The 17364-nt window shown below is 25.8% G+C and overlaps 4 protein-coding genes across 5 annotated transcripts; 1 reads left to right on the top strand and 3 right to left on the bottom strand.

The window, feature by feature from the left end:
• Nucleotides 1–851: 851 nt before the first annotated feature.
• Nucleotides 852–4607, bottom strand: LOC122504332 (nuclear pore complex protein DDB_G0274915-like). Its single transcript, XM_043615393.1, has 5 exons — nt 4400–4607; nt 4079–4124; nt 3796–3967; nt 3542–3628; nt 852–2583 (listed from the first exon to the last, which is right to left on the bottom strand). The coding sequence occupies exons 1-5, from the start codon at nt 4476–4478 to the stop codon at nt 1027–1029; spliced, it is 1941 nt and encodes a 646-aa protein (XP_043471328.1). The 5' UTR covers nt 4479–4607; the 3' UTR covers nt 852–1026.
• A 509-nt stretch (nt 4608–5116) lies between these two features.
• Nucleotides 5117–7026, bottom strand: LOC122504333. 2 transcript variants are annotated; one of them, XM_043615395.1, is made up of 4 exons: nt 6537–7026; nt 5974–6251; nt 5372–5591; nt 5117–5255 (listed from the first exon to the last, which is right to left on the bottom strand). In XM_043615395.1, exons 1-4 carry the CDS (start codon nt 6605–6607, stop codon nt 5174–5176), a joined length of 651 nt encoding a protein of 216 aa, XP_043471330.1. In that variant the 5' UTR covers nt 6608–7026; the 3' UTR covers nt 5117–5173. The 2 variants fall into 2 exon arrangements, with proteins under 2 accessions (XP_043471330.1, XP_043471331.1); XM_043615396.1 differs by having other exon boundaries at nt 5372–5588.
• A 316-nt stretch (nt 7027–7342) lies between these two features.
• Nucleotides 7343–11785, bottom strand: LOC122504331 (FAS-associated factor 2). The gene is made up of 8 exons (XM_043615392.1): nt 11114–11785; nt 10937–11017; nt 10535–10760; nt 10223–10409; nt 9527–9700; nt 9317–9412; nt 8909–9221; nt 7343–8600 (listed from the first exon to the last, which is right to left on the bottom strand). The coding sequence occupies exons 1-8, from the start codon at nt 11174–11176 to the stop codon at nt 8436–8438; spliced, it is 1305 nt and encodes a 434-aa protein (XP_043471327.1). The 5' UTR covers nt 11177–11785; the 3' UTR covers nt 7343–8435.
• A 298-nt stretch (nt 11786–12083) lies between these two features.
• On the top strand, nt 12084–16012 carry LOC122504329 (prostaglandin E synthase 3). The gene is made up of 3 exons (XM_043615390.1): nt 12084–12225; nt 14988–15372; nt 15509–16012. The coding sequence occupies exons 1-3, from the start codon at nt 12209–12211 to the stop codon at nt 15638–15640; spliced, it is 534 nt and encodes a 177-aa protein (XP_043471325.1). The 5' UTR covers nt 12084–12208; the 3' UTR covers nt 15641–16012.
• Nucleotides 16013–17364: the final 1352 nt, after the last annotated feature.

The following is a 17364-nucleotide window of genomic DNA, read 5'->3' as shown; positions in this document are numbered from 1 at the left end:
ATAATTGAATTCTTGAGACGAATTTTATTAAAAAATTTTAAATAACTGAATTATTTTAGAGTATTTTATTAGAAAATTACTAATAAAAATTGAATATTTAACAAATGATTTTTTCTCAATTTCGAATTTGAAATTATTCGAAAATTGCAGTTGATATTTGAAAATTGAAAATTTTTTGCAATTTCTACAACAATAATAAATGATTTATATCTTACAAGAAACAAAACACCAAAAATGGAAGTACAATTAATTTTATTGAATTCTCTATTCTTAAGTTTCACAAGAAACTACTTATTTATATTTACAAACTCGATAAGATATTTAAATGACAAATATCTTTAATATTCACAAAATCTCAGCATTATCTGAAATAATACAAAATTTTTCCAATAACAATGTTTTCACTTTGAACTAAATTTAAAAATATCTGAACAAAAAATATAGAACTGTACAATATTATTTTACCTGGTAAATATATATAATTATATCACTTTTGATTGGTTTTTTTTATGAGAAAAAAACTTAATTCGAAAAAAAGGTTGAAAAACTAATATTGAATAGTCAAAACACTTCCGAAAGAAATTAAATATCAAAATAATTTTTATACCCCAGACAGTCGAAAGGACTCAAAGATTTATTAATTCGAATCAATTAATTAAACAAATTAAATATAATTTGGAATTATATGTAATTAATGTGATTCATTCCTGAATTAATTAATAATATAATTAGAATTAATTAATAATATAATAATTGTAATTAATTAATATTATAATAACTGTAATAAATTAATATTACAATAATTATAATTAATTAATTAATTGTTACAATTAACATAATTAATTTACTATTATTTTATTATTAATTTACTAATATAATAAATTAACGAGAATTAATACATTCAATATAATTAATTAATTAGAAAATTAATTTAAATCTGTTTTTTTAAGTCTTTCTCTATTTAACTCTGGTCGTTGAATTTGATATTCAAACATTTCTCAATGTAAAGTTTCAAAATTGCAGACTTCAACTGAGTTCTTTAGTCGGCACTCTTAGTGGTATTTTGCCCAAAGTGAATTTATCCTGTAAATAGCAATTTTTCTGATCGTCGGTCAAACAGCCCTCAGCCGAGAAAGCGAGTTCATCGAAAATCGCAGCGAGAGAGAAGACACCGCCAACAGATTTTGTGAATGGTCCAGCAGTGGAATAATTTTGATTTTGTTGTTGACCGCCGAAAGGAGTACTCATAAAAGGATTCGACGTGGCCGTTGTGACAGTTGTATTTGTACTTGAAAACGGAGAATTAATCGCATTTCCGAAATTAATTTGCGCTCCAAATGGTGGTGGTGCAGTGACCGGAATTCCAAATTCCGAAGACATTGAAGAACTATCGGTCGCAGTGACCGTTTGTCCAAAGGGAGCGTTCTGCGAGAAGGGAGCAGTGGTCGTTGAAAATGGTCCACTCGTCGAGGCAAAAGGCGCCGTTTGTCCAAAAGGAGCAGCGCCTCCCTGTGGACCGAAAGGCGTTCCCGAAGTGACTGCCGTTTGACCGAAATTCCCTCCGCCAGCGGTTGTCGTTTGTCCAAAGGGTATTTCGGCGTTGGTCGTCTGTCCGAAAGTCGAACTCACAGCCATTGTTGTCTGTCCAAACGGCGCTCCACTCACGGCCGGTTGACCGAAAGAATTCCCTCCACCACCACCACCGAAAGGCGTCGATGCTGTTCCAGCGCCAAATAAATTCATTCCCGACGTCGTCGAATTGTTGAAAGTATTCGTCGTTGAACCACCGAATAAACTGCCAGTCGTCGCCGGTGCAAATGTCGTTTGAGCACCGAAAATCGAACCCGATTGTGAATTACCAAAAGCACTAGTCCCACCGAAAACCGGAGCACCACCAAAAGCCGATTGCGTCGTTTTTGCCCCAAAAGCAGAAGTTGTTGTCGTCGATCCAAAAGCAGACGAAGTCGACGTTGTTCCAAAAGCAGGCGCACTTCCCGCATTACCGAAAACACCCGGATTACCAAAACTCGGCGGTGCTGAACCACCGAACGTACTGCTTGCATTGTTACCAAAAACTGACGTTGTAGCCACTGTTGATGCCGGTCTCAAGAAGGAATTATTCTGCGGAGTTCCGAATGCCGAAGTTTGACCAAAAACTGGTTGTGAAATTACACCTCCTCCTCCTCCTGCTGCTGCTCCTCCGAAAACTGAAGAATTCTGCGAAGTGCCGAACGATTGAGTGGTTTGTGTTCCAAATGCAGGCGTCGTAGCTCCACCGAATAGAGAAGTTGTACTCGGAGTTGCTCCAAAAACAGAATTACTTCCAAAAGCTGGTTTCGATCCGAATACTGAGCTCGATGTCGCTGCTGATGATCCACCGAATATTGCATTTCCACTCGTTGAACTGAAACTACCACCGAATGGATTACTCGATGTGCCAAATGATTTTGCACCAAAGACGTTGGCATTCGTATTTGTAGACGTCGTGTTCCCCAATTGTGGAGTTGCGAATGAGAAATTCGATTTTGAAGACGCTGACGATGCACCAAATGCACTGTCCTGACCGCTCTTTTGGAGATTTTCCTGAAATAATTCATAATTTAGGTGAAAAACGATTAAAATGTATTAAACTAGAAAAATAAATAAATTCACGGTTGCCACAAAAATTTGATTTTGATTATTCAGAAATTTTTCAATTAAAGATTTATTAGAAAATAAAAACTACAAATAATTTCAAAAGAATTCGATAAACCTTTTTCAAAAAAATTAATTCTACAGAATTATTAGTTAAAAGTATGAAAAATTTAATTTTTTAAAGATTTTAATTTGAAACTTTTTTAAAATTCAATTATTTCGAAAAATTCACTCTATAATGCTTTTAATATTTAATTATCTAAATTTTTAACTAAAATTCATTTTGAAATCAATTTTTATTAGAAAATTCTACAATAATTCAATTATTTAAATACAAAAATAAAGAGTTTATTGAATAATTGAATGTTTCTCGAAAGTGAATTCTCATAAAGAATTTTATCAACAAATTTTTAAATAATTGGAATTTTAAGGAGAATTTTATTATTTTTAATGATAATTGAAATTTTAACAAGAATTTTATTATTTTTAAAAATAATTGAAATTTTAATGAGAATTTTATTATTTTTAAAGATAATTGAAATTTTAACGAAAATTTTTTTTTAATTTTTTAGCATAATCGTATTTTTGCGAAAAATTTTATTATTTTTGATGAAAATAATTGAATTCCTGCAATAATTCGTAACTTCTCCAAAATTAAATTTTTTAAAGTGTTTTTAACTACAATTTTTTTAAAAATCCATTATTTTTAATAATTATTCAAGAATTAAGTTATTTAAAAAGAACTTATTGTAAGAAATATAAAAAAATTGAAAGTTTTGTATCAAAATTAGGGAATTTCAAAGTTTATGAGTCAAACTATAAAAATAAATAAACTACAAAAAATTCAAAAGTGGGAATTTCGAATTTCTCTAATTTAAGAACATAAATTTTAAAATATTTAACTTACCAATACTGTTACCAGTTGTGGTGTTGGATTTTTAAGTGCATCGCGTTTAACTTTCATCTCTTGACAAAGTTGTTGAAATTGCATTTTCTATAAAATTGCAAAATCAAAAATGTATTTATCGACAAAAGAGAAATTGTGATTAAAAAAATGTTTCGACTTGTGATTAAAATTAATTTTTCTGTAGATATTAAAATACAAAATGTATTTATTCGGTAAAATTTTGAAATGAATTTCGCAAAAAGAAAATTGCTTACAACTTGCTCGACGGTGCCCTTTTTCTCAGCTTGATACATTTCCCAACGAACTTCCTCCGGAGAAAGATCTGACATTCCCGGAATACATGGTTGTTCCTTGAATGGTCCGAAACATGATAGCAACCATTGTCCACCTCTTTCTGCAGCCAAAATATCTTCGGCAACGATGAGACTGTTTTCCGAGAAATTAACGTAAGATAAAAACATTTTTTTTATTTGCGACTTTTGTAAATCTACTATAAAAGTTTATAATCCTTTCGCAATAGAAAATAATTTTACTCACGTAATATTCTTTCCATCATAAGTTTTCGATCTATTTGCATTTGAACCTATTGGGAGAATACCAAAAATTGAATTATTTCCAATTATTCTTTAATTGAAAAATTGAATTTGTAATTACATTGGAAAATTGAATTTCTAATTAACTGGAAAATTTAACTCGAATTCACTGAAAAATTGAATTTTAATTAACTGGAAAATATAACTAACTGGAAAACAGAATTATTATTAAGTAAATTATTGAATAATCATTAAAAAATGAAAAATTTACGTTCTTTGTTAATTTTTACGTTATAAAAATGTTATTTCAAAAGATCATTTTTACCATAATTGTTTATATGCTCGTATCTGCAATACTGTCCGAAACGACAGCTTCCTTGTTGAAAATATTTACACACGACCATTGTGATTATTTATGGAAAAAAACCCCCGGTGTTTTTTTAATTAGGGAAACATTTGTTTATGTTTATGATTCTTTGCTCTTTCGTCGTGCGAGCTGAAATCCTGTAGAACATAACCTATAAATAACGCGCCAACGCCGCCAACTTGTTACACATACACCCGTGCACTGGCAATATTTCCGTTATATCTAATACACAATTGGTTAATTTATTAATAAATGTTCGTGATGTGCAATAGAAGGTTTGGTACAACGGAAAGTTTCGAAGACACTAGTGGCTGTAAAAAAGGTACCAAAAAAAAATAATAAACAAATATTTCAACGTGTTTACTAATTACGATCGGATTCGAAGCTTTTTAACAAAAAGAAGGAAAACATAATTACTTACCGTATATTAAACTACATTTTATAATAGTTGTGAATAATTATTTGCAATTACAAAGTTTCGAAGAATATTATAGTTGTGAGTATGGAAAGAATGGTTTTTTTTTACTATTGTCTCCAGTTATAAATAAAAATCCAAATTTACTTCAATTTTTTTTGGATGTCAATAAACAAACTAAATTTAAATTGTTTAAATACAAATGCACGTAAACTGAAGGTATTATAATTATAACTTTTAATAATTTATGCTGTCAATTATGATAATTATCTTTATTTTTGCATATTGATTATATAAAAATATATTTTTGTATAAAATTATTCCATTTGGAGATGATCCTTTCTGCCTTCATTTTGAGCTTGTTCTTCCATCATTTTTTCGAAAGTAGCTTCACCAATTCTGTTATAAAAAGATAATTATTATAATATTATTGTTTCTTATTTTAATTTAGATTAATTGTCTTGTGATAAATTAAATTGGAAATTTGTCATTTTTAGGAAATAGAAAATAATTACATTTGAGTTTTGTTACTAAAAGTTCCATTCTCAACATTATCGTCTCTCAATTTTTGACTCTCTCTAAGTGTCTCTTGAAGAAGTGCTTCAAACAAGGACTCAGCTTTCTTTCTCTCCGATGCAGGAACTGCCGTTTTCTTCAAAATATTCCACATGTCTTGTGGAACAAGAACATTATTTCTTTCCCTTTCGAAAGAAGATGATCTTTCCTCAGCAACTGCTGATAATTAAAAAAAATAATCGAATAATAATAATAATAGTATAATCAAATTTTTTGATAAAATTCTTTGCAACAATTCGATAATTTTCAATTGTACATTAATTTTAAAATTAAAAATTATTTAAAATGTTAAGAAGATTATTAATGACTATTAATATAGATTATTTGCACATTTATTTATTGTGAAATTATTTATTTTTATTGTTATCAAATTATTGATTTATTATTTATTGTTATTAAATTATTCATTTATTGTTATTAAATTTCTCATTTATTATTTATTGTTTTTAAATTAATAATTAAATTGTATTTATTACTACAAAATTTGCGCAAAGAAACGGAAAAAATAATTCATCTAAAATAATGAAGAGAGAAAAATTACCTCGCGAAGAATCGTGTCTTCTTCTTCTGTAATCGAAAGTAAAACTTTCATTAGATTCCGTTTGTATTGCAGGTTTTTCTTCCGATGAATTTTCCATATTTTGACAAATTTCCGTTCTTCTTTCGACAATAACACCGTCTGTTTTTAGCAATTCTTCATCGGCTCTTCCAATTTCGTCCAGAATTCGATGATGATCGACGTATTCATCACGAGATGAAAATATTCCGAATATTTCTTGTATTATGTGATTTAATCTTCTGCTTGAAAAGTTGCGGAGCCTTCGAAAACAAAAAGAACTCTTTAAAACATGTTATATATTAACAAAAACAAAATTTAAATTTACTATATTTAATTTTTTTTTAATTTTTGCAAATCTCAAAAAATTAAACAATCTTTACAATATTCGAGTATTTTTTCCAATATTTTATATATAAAATTACTATTTTTTTCATTTTTTTTTTAAATTTGAAAGTATTTGAAAATATTTAAATTAAACAAAAATTAGGAAAACTAATTGATATAATTGTATTAATTTCTAATGCAAAAAATGTGAAAAAACTCACGAGTTCCGCGAACTGGAAAGTCCAAAAATAGTGAATAAAGCAGCCGCAATTGCAATTAAGTAGAAAAACATGTTTAATATTAAAAGCGATGTGTCGGAGCTTCACGTAAAAATTAAAATGATGCCAAATTAGACAGATTGAAACAAAATCAAATCGTTCTTATTTAATAGTTATTCACTTGTTTTTCAATAACAATTTCCATTTTCAAATTAAATAAAGAAACAATTTTATTTCATGAATTTTTTTTCCAATGATCTTCTCAAATATATATACCTATTATTAATTTACAAAGTCCTTACATACAAAATCCTTAAAGGAGAATATATTATTTCCTAAAGAAAGGAATTATTCGACATTGAAACTGAATTCTCAATTTTCAATGAAAAATTCCATCTCTCGAGGATATTTTATTATTTATAGTACTTATACGAAAAAAAGTCAAATTCACCTAAAAATTTAAATACACTTTCCATGACAATAAATGCTTAATTTATTTCTTTTCGAAAATTGCATTTTTAACAAGATATTATTTTTGTCATTTTATTAAATTCATTAAATCTAAACTTGCTAACCAATTTTTAAAGTTAAATATAATTGTTACAATTTGAATTAATTATCAATAGTTATAAATAATTATTAATATAATTATAAAGATTAATAATTATTCTTTTAAGAACAAAAATTAAATATTATTTCTTTATTTTATCGTAAATTAAAAAAAACTAAACATTTACTAAAAATTTCGGTGAATTTCTTTTAGGTAATTTCCAAACACAAAACTTTCGATGGAACTTTTCACTGATGATGTGCAAATTCATTTTTTTTAATTTGTATTATCCGACTCTTAAAGGACTAGTGTACAATAATTGTACCGTTCGTTAATTAAAGTCTTAAATCGTCGAAGTGCTTGAATCTACAGGATATTTTTTTTTAGTGCAAAGTGTGTGTTCTGTGCTCGTGTATGTACAAAAAATACATTTTTCTTTTCGATAAAAACACCAAATAATTTTAAGAGTGATATAGAACGTAAATATTCGTGACACTAAATAAAAAAAGTTGTAGTTAAAAAAAAAATTCGATACAATTTAATTTTTCCATTGATTTAATTTCAAACATAAATGTGCGTTTTTTTCATTTATAAATCATGAAAATTATTCTAAAAAAAAAAATTTTATAATCGTCAGAAAAAAAAGTATTCTGAGAAAAACATGCACATTGTAAAATGCACTTATAATTAAATTCGGTAAATGCTAACTAACTTTTTAAATTATTAGATAGAAAAAGCATTTTTTTCTTTCTACATTTTTTTTTCTTTTTAAATTTTTTTGTTTCCTTTTTAAATGTTCAGTTAGCAACTTTAACTTATTATATTTAAATTAATTAATATTAGCCTTTGTATTTTTGCATTATGTCCCAGATTTTTCATTTATAATTAATTACATTTCAAAAATTAGACACAAAATTTTTTTTGTTTTCTTGGAAAAAATTGCTCAAAAAAATGTGTAATTATTCTAAAATTATTCACTTGGTTTACGCATTGAAATGTAATTCATTCATCAAAAATTCTAATAAAATTTGAATAATTAAAAATTTTTTAATGGAGAAAATAGATGTTTTACTTTCTAAGTAAATAAAGTATCTGGTAAATTTTTTTTTTTTTGCTTGTTGAATGAATGTTCTTTTTCTTTTAAACAGTTCTGCATTTTTTTTTACATCGTTTGATGGATTTTTTTTGTTGCTTTGCACACATTTGCTGATTCGTCAGACACAATATATTCAAGTAAAATACGAGAATGTATCAAATATATAATATAAGATTTTTTTTTTATATATTATTTATCTTTTGACGTTTTTTAAATTCGCAATTTATTGTGTGTGTGTTGGTGTGTCAATTTAAGGTTAGTCGTCTAAATCGTTCACGTGTAGAACTTCTCTGTGAGTAAGTCCAGCTTGAAATAGTGTTAAAATCTCTACTGTCGGATAGAGAATTCTTCTAGGATAGCTCGTCGTTATTTCAAAACTTGTCGGTGAATCGGGCTGACTAAATATCCAGTGATAGACGTCCTGTTAAATTTATCAATTGATTTCGATTAATTAATATTTATAAATTGGTAAATTAATAAATTGATGAATTAATAAATTGGTAATTTAATAAATTGGCAAATTAATAAATTGGTAATTTTAATATATTGGCAAAATAATAAATTAGTATTTCAATAAATTGTCAAGTTAATAAATTGGTAAATTAATAATTTTAATACTGATTAAAAAGAGAAATTGGAATATAAATGAAGATCGATTCAAATTTCCATGTATTGAAAGAAAAGACAATTAAACTAAAAATGAAAAATTTAGATAAAAAATTCAAGTACTTCAATTGTGTCTGTGAGGAGAAATCGTCTTTTCATGGTCCTTTCGCCGAGTTTGATTTGAAGATGACAAGCATTTGGATTTGATGGTTCGGGTTCGAATGGAATTTTATCGGACGTCATTTCCTTTTGTTTACGAATACGTTGAATTTCCATTTCTTGTGCGTCTAATTTTTCTTGTTCTCTGGCCTCCGCCTCTTCTCGAGCACGGCGTTCCTCCTCTCGTTTTCGATCCTTCTCCTGATCAGCTCGCAATGATTCCTCATAGGCCTGATCCTGTTGCTGACGAAGTGATTGTGCAGCCGATCTTTCCGCTCTAAAATAATTTTCAAAAATAAAAAAATCATTTTTCCAAATGAAAAAAAATTAAGATACAGACTCATTAAATTTTTAACACAACGGCCAACTCACCGTTCTTGACGAGCTTGAATTAAATTGATCTCGTTGTTATCAATGAGAGTTTGTAGGCGTTCGTTCAGTTCCTCCGGGGATGGTGTGCCCTCCATTCTAATTAAAAAAAATTTAATTTACAAGAAGAAAATAATTAGATTGTTAAATAATAGATAATCAAATATTAATTTAATTAAATTAAAAATAACTGTGAATTTGAAAAATTCTTACCGTCCAACGATAGACATTCGATTATCCTTGAGTACGATCAGAGCAAGGAAAGGATAAGTACCAGATTTAAGAGCTTCGGCAACTTTATAGCCTTCGCCTGATTGTACATTACACGTCCAAAAAAGAGTATGCATATTTATACAACGAATTATATCCGCATCGCCCAAGGTACCTCTGTATTATTAACAAAAGGACTTTTTAATAATAAGCAAAATTTTTCTAAAGTTAAAATAAAAATTAAATAATGATAATCGAGATATTCCGTCCTTGCGTGAGTTTAGAACTTTTTGATTTCAAATAATTGTTTTACAGTTCGAATTCTCATGTCAAAAGTTTGGCAATTAATTTATAGAGTAATTAGTGTTTTAGAGAAATTAATTCCCATAGAATTTTTACAGTAATAGAATTTTCACATAATAATTCAATAATAAAAGGAAAATAATTAAAGTACGGAAATTTTATCCAAAGTATTAAAAAAATATCAAATTATTCAAAATCTTAAATAGTCTACAAAATTTTCTTTCTCAAATAAAAAAAAATTCAAAAATAAAATGTTTGTAACTAACAACGAACGGCAAATTTTTACGAGTGTTTGCGCACTATTAGTTATAATAGTTTGTAAATAATAAAAATAGTTTCAATATTATAAAAATACAATAGACGAATACAAGTAAAAAAAAAATGGTTGATAAATACCTGCACCATTGTTCAACTTCTTGTGTATCATCTTTATGTAAATAAACAAGTAAAAATCTCAGTTCTTGTTTAGCATCGGAAAGTGCTTGACTGTAAGAGCCTTGATAAAAAACAGGATGATTTCTACCATAGTGTTCATCGTAAAATCTGATGAATTTCATAACATCTTCTACTGGATCTGACGACACTAAAAATTACAAATTATTTGATTATTATCAAAATTACAATTATTTTAATTGAATTTTGATTAAAAAAATTAAATTATTGAAGTTGAAAGTGTATAAAATATTCGAGTAATGGAAAAATTCATACCAGGTCTGACATTTGTCCTGAATATGGCGAATACTAATTGTAGAATACTGGTTACTAAATTATAACACATGGAAAAAACGTATGAAAGAAATCCGCCTCCTCCGGACGTACTTCCTGAGGAGCTGAAATATATTCTTGAAGTTGTGTCATCAACGACAGCGGGAGGTCGTGAACGTGAATCTTGTGCGTACATCGAAGGTCTCCCTTCGTACAAGTTAAGTTGTTCCTGTTTTTATTTTAAATTCATCATAAACATTGTCTCAATATTTCGAACAAAAAATTAAACACTATTTTAATTTTAATTATTTATCAATCGTAATTTCAAGAATATTATTACCACAAAATTATTTTCACTTAGAAAAAGACAAAAGAATCAAAAAAGATTTTTTTTATTTATCAAACCTGAACTGCCACTTCCAAGTTCCAGTTATGACGTTGCAAAACATCTCGACACACGGAAAGATCTTCAATACCCGTTAAATCCTATTTTAAAAATATATCAAATATTCAAATTTAATTCCCACAAATGAACAATTATACGCGTCATTTTTAATTTAGAGTGTAAAATTTAATAATTACCTGAAATTGAAGGACCTTTTCAGTCTGATCACTACTGAGTTCACCTAATAAATTATCTGCCATCACAATAAATTGCCAGCTAATCGGAAACGTAAAATGTTGGGGATTGCTGTTACACTTGAAAAAATATTATCAAACTCATCAGCTGACACACACAATGGAACTATCACTGATAGAAAAATTCTGATCAGTCATTTGGAGCACAATATTCGGAAGTTAACCTCGTTCATGACACAAATTCGATGTTATAAACAAGTCGTTGTCATTATTCTTGTTATCGTGGCACATTAATTTTTAATAAGAAACATTAATTGCTTCTCAATATTATTGGTTTTTCGCTCGATTTCAACATAACAAGTATTTTAATATGGATAATATTGAAATCCCGTAACCTTCCTGCCATCAATTGACCATAGATTTACAACATTGTACAACAACAAAAAAAGAAAATATATAACAAAAAAGATTGTTGGAGTTTGCGTTTTGTCTATATTAAAAAAAACACCTGGCGGCGGCGATTCGTATTTTCCTCGGATTAATTTCCTTTGTTATCATCACTTCCGCATTTAAGACCGAAAATTACGAGAAATGATTTTTTAAACATTAGAATATGAAAAAATAAGTGTAAAATATGAATAATTATTAGTAGTTTAATTAATTTTGTAAATTTAAAGGTACTTGTACTCTATTTTCAAGTAAAAATCAGGATGAATTTTGATTGGCTGTGACAATTATTCCATTTTAAGGTGCTAAAGCTCGTTTCACTATGAAGGAAAAATTGTTGCTAAAAGATTGTTTTTTAAATGAAATATTTTATATTCTTCTGATTTATTCTTGCAGAAAGAAAGAAAGGATAATTTTTAATTACTAAAAGAGCTAAAAGTAAATGTTTTCTAAATTATTTTGTTAAAAAACAAATATTGTAAAGCTATGAAAGCACCTTTAAATTTTTATTTTGGTAACAGTTGACGATCACTTGTTTATAAGGTTGTGAGCATTGATTTCTCTTTCAGCTCTCTTCAGTCCCTTGTTTAGACGTGCTTTGCGGTTTATGAAAGCGTTGTGTTTGTATTCTGTAAATCAAATATTACTAAAATGACTCAGGAAGGACAGTAAGTATAATTAAATTTGTCAATAATTTTTCCCGATAATTGTACGCATTATATGAGAACAAAATTTCCCATGATAATTAATCTAAAATTCACTTTAATTATCAGAATTATTTGCACGATGAGCCGCTAAGGTTCAACTAGCGCCATGTTGCTGCTTGATTTTTATTGATTCTCGAATTTTCTAAAAAAAGCGAGAAAGAATTAATAAAAATGATAAATTAATAATAAAAATTGAAATGAAATTAACTGAATTTATATTTTAGTTTGTTTTATAATAATTCAACTTTACTTTTTTTTATTGTGTTAATGCACGTTGCTCTGAATTTTCAGAATCGTGCATGGTAATAACGATTTTAATTTTGTTAAATTTCTAATTGTCAATTTTGATGTATTTCTGTTAAATTGTTTCCAATTTCTTTAATCAATTTTAGTTTATTGCCTTGCTAACAAATGCGTGACTCTTAACTTTATTCACCTTATTCACTTTATTCATTAAAAGTTGACCATTATTCAAATTGTTTTTTTTACACAACTGTAAATAAAAATGCCCATAAATTTTTTTTTGCTTTTCAGCATTTTTTAGAATGTTAAATTCAAGTTGAAAATTTACTACTTGTTTCTAATTTTATGAATTTTATATTGCGAAATTTGAATTTTACTATTAGCATAATTCAGAGGTTAAATGTCTAAACGCAGTAACGCACATTATTAAGGCTATTGGATAATTAGATTAAAATATGTAGGAATTGTCCTCATATTCTCACCTTGTGTAAATAAAAAAGAGAATAGCAATTAAAAAAAATTAATAACAATTAAATGAAAAAAATTTATTGACTGATGTTTGAAATTTGTGATTATGAATAAGAAATAGGATTAGAATAAATTATTTCTTTATTTAAAACTATAAATTAAATTTTTCATTCATGATAACTATAAAACATGAAGATATCGATATCTCCGAGTCTTCGACTCGGAGAGATCGGTATCTTCATGTTTTATAATTAAAGACGACCGAGTGATAAAATAATTATCAATTCAATTATTATATTCAAGAATTTTTAACTAAAATTCTTCTTTAAATCGATTATTTTTCATAATTTTCAAAAAAGTTCATTGACAATTTTCAAATCCATTTATTTACAATATTCAATTTTACGAAATTTCAATTATTCGTAAATTCTCCAATTAAATATGTATTAGAAAATAAAACCTTCAAATAATATTAAACAAATTCGAGAAAATTTTTTCAAAATTATATTATTTCTAAAAATCTTCTTATAAAGAATTCAATTATTTTCAAAAATATCAAATTTTTTCACAGAAATTCAATTCTTTTTAAACATTTTAATAACATTTTTCGCAATAATTCAATTATTTTCATAAATAATAAAATTCTTCTCAGGAATTCAATTATTTTTGAAAATTTTAATATAATTCTTAGCAACTATTCAATTATTTTCATAAATAATAAAATTCATGGCAGAATTTCAATTATTTTTAAATATTTTAATAAAATTGATCGTAAGAAATCAATTATTTTAAATACAATTTTAATTAATTTTTTTGTAAATAATTCAATTATTCTTTTAAATTTTAATTCAATTATTTTCAAAAATTCAATTAATTTTAAAAGTAATACACTTCTTCTTAGAAATTCATTATCCTAAAGTTTTGAACGTTCAAATAAACGAAATTTATTTATTTCGCCTTCAAATTAAATTTTTATTACTATAATTTTTGGGTCACTATCAAACAAGTTAATTATAAAGTTTCTAATTGTAAAACTTGAGTATTATAATTTTTATTGTATTTAGTAATCTATGAAAATATTTTTAATTAAAAATATTTCGTTCATTTGAACGTTCAAAACTTTTTGTTCATGGAAATTCAATTATTTGAAAAAATTCTAATAAAATCGTTCACAAGAATTCAATTATTTTCATGAATAATAATATGCTTTTTAGAAATTCAATTATTTTCAAAAAAAAATTTAATAAAATATGTATTCAATTATAATCTAAAATTTTAACTGAAATCCATTTTTAAATAAATTTTTATAAGAAAATTCTACTAGAATTCAATTATTTAAATACAAAAAAATAATTTATTGAATAAAATTGCATATTTATAAAATTGAATTCTCATAATTCAATTATCCTGTAAAAATTTTATTATTTATGAAAATAATTGAATGATTGCGAAGAGAATTCCTGTGAAATTTTTATTATTTTAGGAAATTAATTAAAGGTTTGCGTAGAATTTTAATTAAATTTTTTTTCAATAATTGAATTCTTTTGGACAATTTTATTATAATAGTAAATATTGAAAATCATTGATTGAGGGAAATTTTTGAAAATAATTGAAATTTTGACAAGAATTTTTATTAAAATTTTTGAAAATAATTGAATTTCGGAGAAGAATTTAATTATTTCTAAATATAATTGAAATTTTGACGAGAAGTTAAAAGTATTTTTGAACATAATTGAATTTCTGCAAAAGAAATTTATTACTTTTGAAAATAACTGAATTTTTGCAATAATTTGTAATTTCTCTAAAATTCTCTAAATTATATCATACAATTTACGCACTTTTCGTCTTTTTTTTAATCAAATTAAGGACTTTACGGACCTTTTTTTTTTTTTTAAAAAAAACGGACTTTTACGGACTTGAAGCAAATTGATGGACTTTTACGGGATTTACGGACCTAGTTCGAGCTTTGTAAATGATATAAATTAACAAACGGAAATTTTGTTTATTTTTAGAGTAACGCCACCACCTGTCTTGTGGGCGCAAAGGAATAGTGTCCTTTATGTGACGATTTGTCTCGAAGATTGTGCAAATCCAACAGTCAAAGTGGAACCAGAAAAACTCTTTTTTAAAGGTGTTGGTGGAACAGACAAAAAAGTGCATGAAGTTACTATTAATTTTTATAAAGAAATCGACCCAACAAAAACAATCGAAAAACCACAAGGCAGAATCTTTGAATTTGTACTTGCAAAAAAAGAAGAGGGACCCTACTGGCCACGTCTCACCAAAGAAAACAATAAATTCCATTGGTTAAAAAGTGATTTCAATAAGTGGAAGGATGAGGACGATTCCGAAGACGAGGAAACCGGAGGTGGTGCAGGAAGACAAGATTTGGAAGAGGTAGGGAAAAAAAATTGCTTTTTAACTAATTAAATTTGCCAAAATAAATTAATTTTTAACAATTAAATTAAATTTAACAGATTAAAATTTTAGAAATAAATTCGCTAATTTCATTCTCTGCAATTTTATTTTCCAGATGATGCGTCAAATGGGTGGTTTAAGTGGAGCAGGCGATAGTAAACCAAATTTTGATTCTTTAGATCTCGGTGATGTTGACGATGAGGGCGATAGTGACGATGAATCATTGCCTGAACTGATAAACAATTGATGTGCTAGCACCAAAATTTAAGAATTACAGTTCAGAAGAAAACAACAAATTGCAAATCACGTCAGTCGATTAACGAATCGAAACGTTTTGAAAAATTTATGTTTTGCAATGCATTGTGTTTATTATGAGAAAAAAAAAGAAAAAATACCAGTTTTTATACAATTTAAAATACACTTTATAGCGACACGGTTAAAAAAAAGAAAGAGATCATAAAAGTTCCCAGTTTTTAATATTAAAATGGATGCATTTCTATCATCTTGTATCCCCCAATCTAGATCGATAGTTTTAAAACTAATTATTAATGGAAAATGCTTTTTTTAAATAATATAAAATATGTAAAATATTAAAAATAAAAATTAAAAAAAAACATAAGTTTCTGTTTATTATAAAGTAATATTTTTATTACAGATTTCTGCATCTGATACTTTGTATCAGTTTTTTTTTTGGAAAACTTTATTTTTTATAATAAAAATCAATACAGATATTTGATAATAATTTCAGTCGTTTATATATATAAAAAGGAAATATATTTGAAGTGAAAATAAATTTGCTCTTTTTAAAATTCACAATGTTCCTGAAGTTTCGAAAGTTCAAATGAATGGGAATTGTTTTTCTGTTTCTGTTAATTTGCATTTTTATATAAGAAAAAAATATTTTGTAAATTTAAGTAAAATTTTTAAGTCAACCAGATGTTTAATTTACTTTAATTTTTATTAAAAAATAGGGATCACTATTTCATTCAATAGGGATCACATTTATATTCAAAGCAAATTTTTATAAAATTAAAATTCTTTTAATGAAATTTTTCTATTATTTAATTAAATTAATTCGTTAATTTAATTTTTAAATTAAATTAAATATTTACAAAAATTAACTTCGTAAATAGTGAAATTTGTTTTTAAAAATGGTTAATATTATATTATGTTTTTTCTCAAAAATGATATATTTTAAAATCTATTAATCAATTACCAATTAAATCAATAATATTAATTAATTAAGTCTGTTTAAAGTTTAATTTTAATTACATTATGAAAATTTAAAAGAGAAAATCTTTTAAATATTAAGAAACAATTATTTTATGGTAATTAATTACAATTAATTATTGAATTTAAATAATAAATTAAATCTGTCAAAATTAATTAAAGATTTACTCTGAAAATAACAATTTTTAATAACTAATTATTGTATTATTTACATTCAAAGAAAATTTTCATAATTTTTACAAAATTTAAATTAAATTTAGATTTAAATTTCAAATTAAATAAATTTTTTATTTAATTTCAAAAAAATTAACTTTGAAAATAATTAAATTTGCTATGAAAAAATTGTTTTTTTTTACTATTTTTTCTAAAAATTGATAAATTTTGAAATCCATAAGTAATTTTGTAGAAAATATTTTCTAGTGTTCAACAAAAAAATTGTCGAATGGGAAATATGATTTTTTACTATATTTTCAAAAGTATTTTATCTTATAAAAATAGATTTCAGGTTAAAAATGCTAAAAAAATATTGTAATTCAATGTTTTTATTTGAATCTTCATTTTATTTTTCTAACTAATTTCAAATCATAATTTTTTTAAATATTAAAAAATAATCTTAATATTATAAAAATAAAAAAATATTAAAAAATGATGATCTGAAATTAGTTAGAAAAATAAACAAATGAATTTTCTGTTAAAAAACTAAATATTAGTATTTTATACCATTTTTAGTCTAAAATAATT

This window comes from Leptopilina heterotoma, unplaced genomic scaffold, assembly GCF_015476425.1.
Source record: "Leptopilina heterotoma isolate Lh14 unplaced genomic scaffold, ASM1547642v1 Lhet_292, whole genome shotgun sequence".
Taxonomy (NCBI): domain Eukaryota; kingdom Metazoa; phylum Arthropoda; class Insecta; order Hymenoptera; family Figitidae; genus Leptopilina; species Leptopilina heterotoma.
Note: the sequence above shows the minus strand (reverse complement) of the source record. Positions and strands in the feature narration are given on the sequence as shown.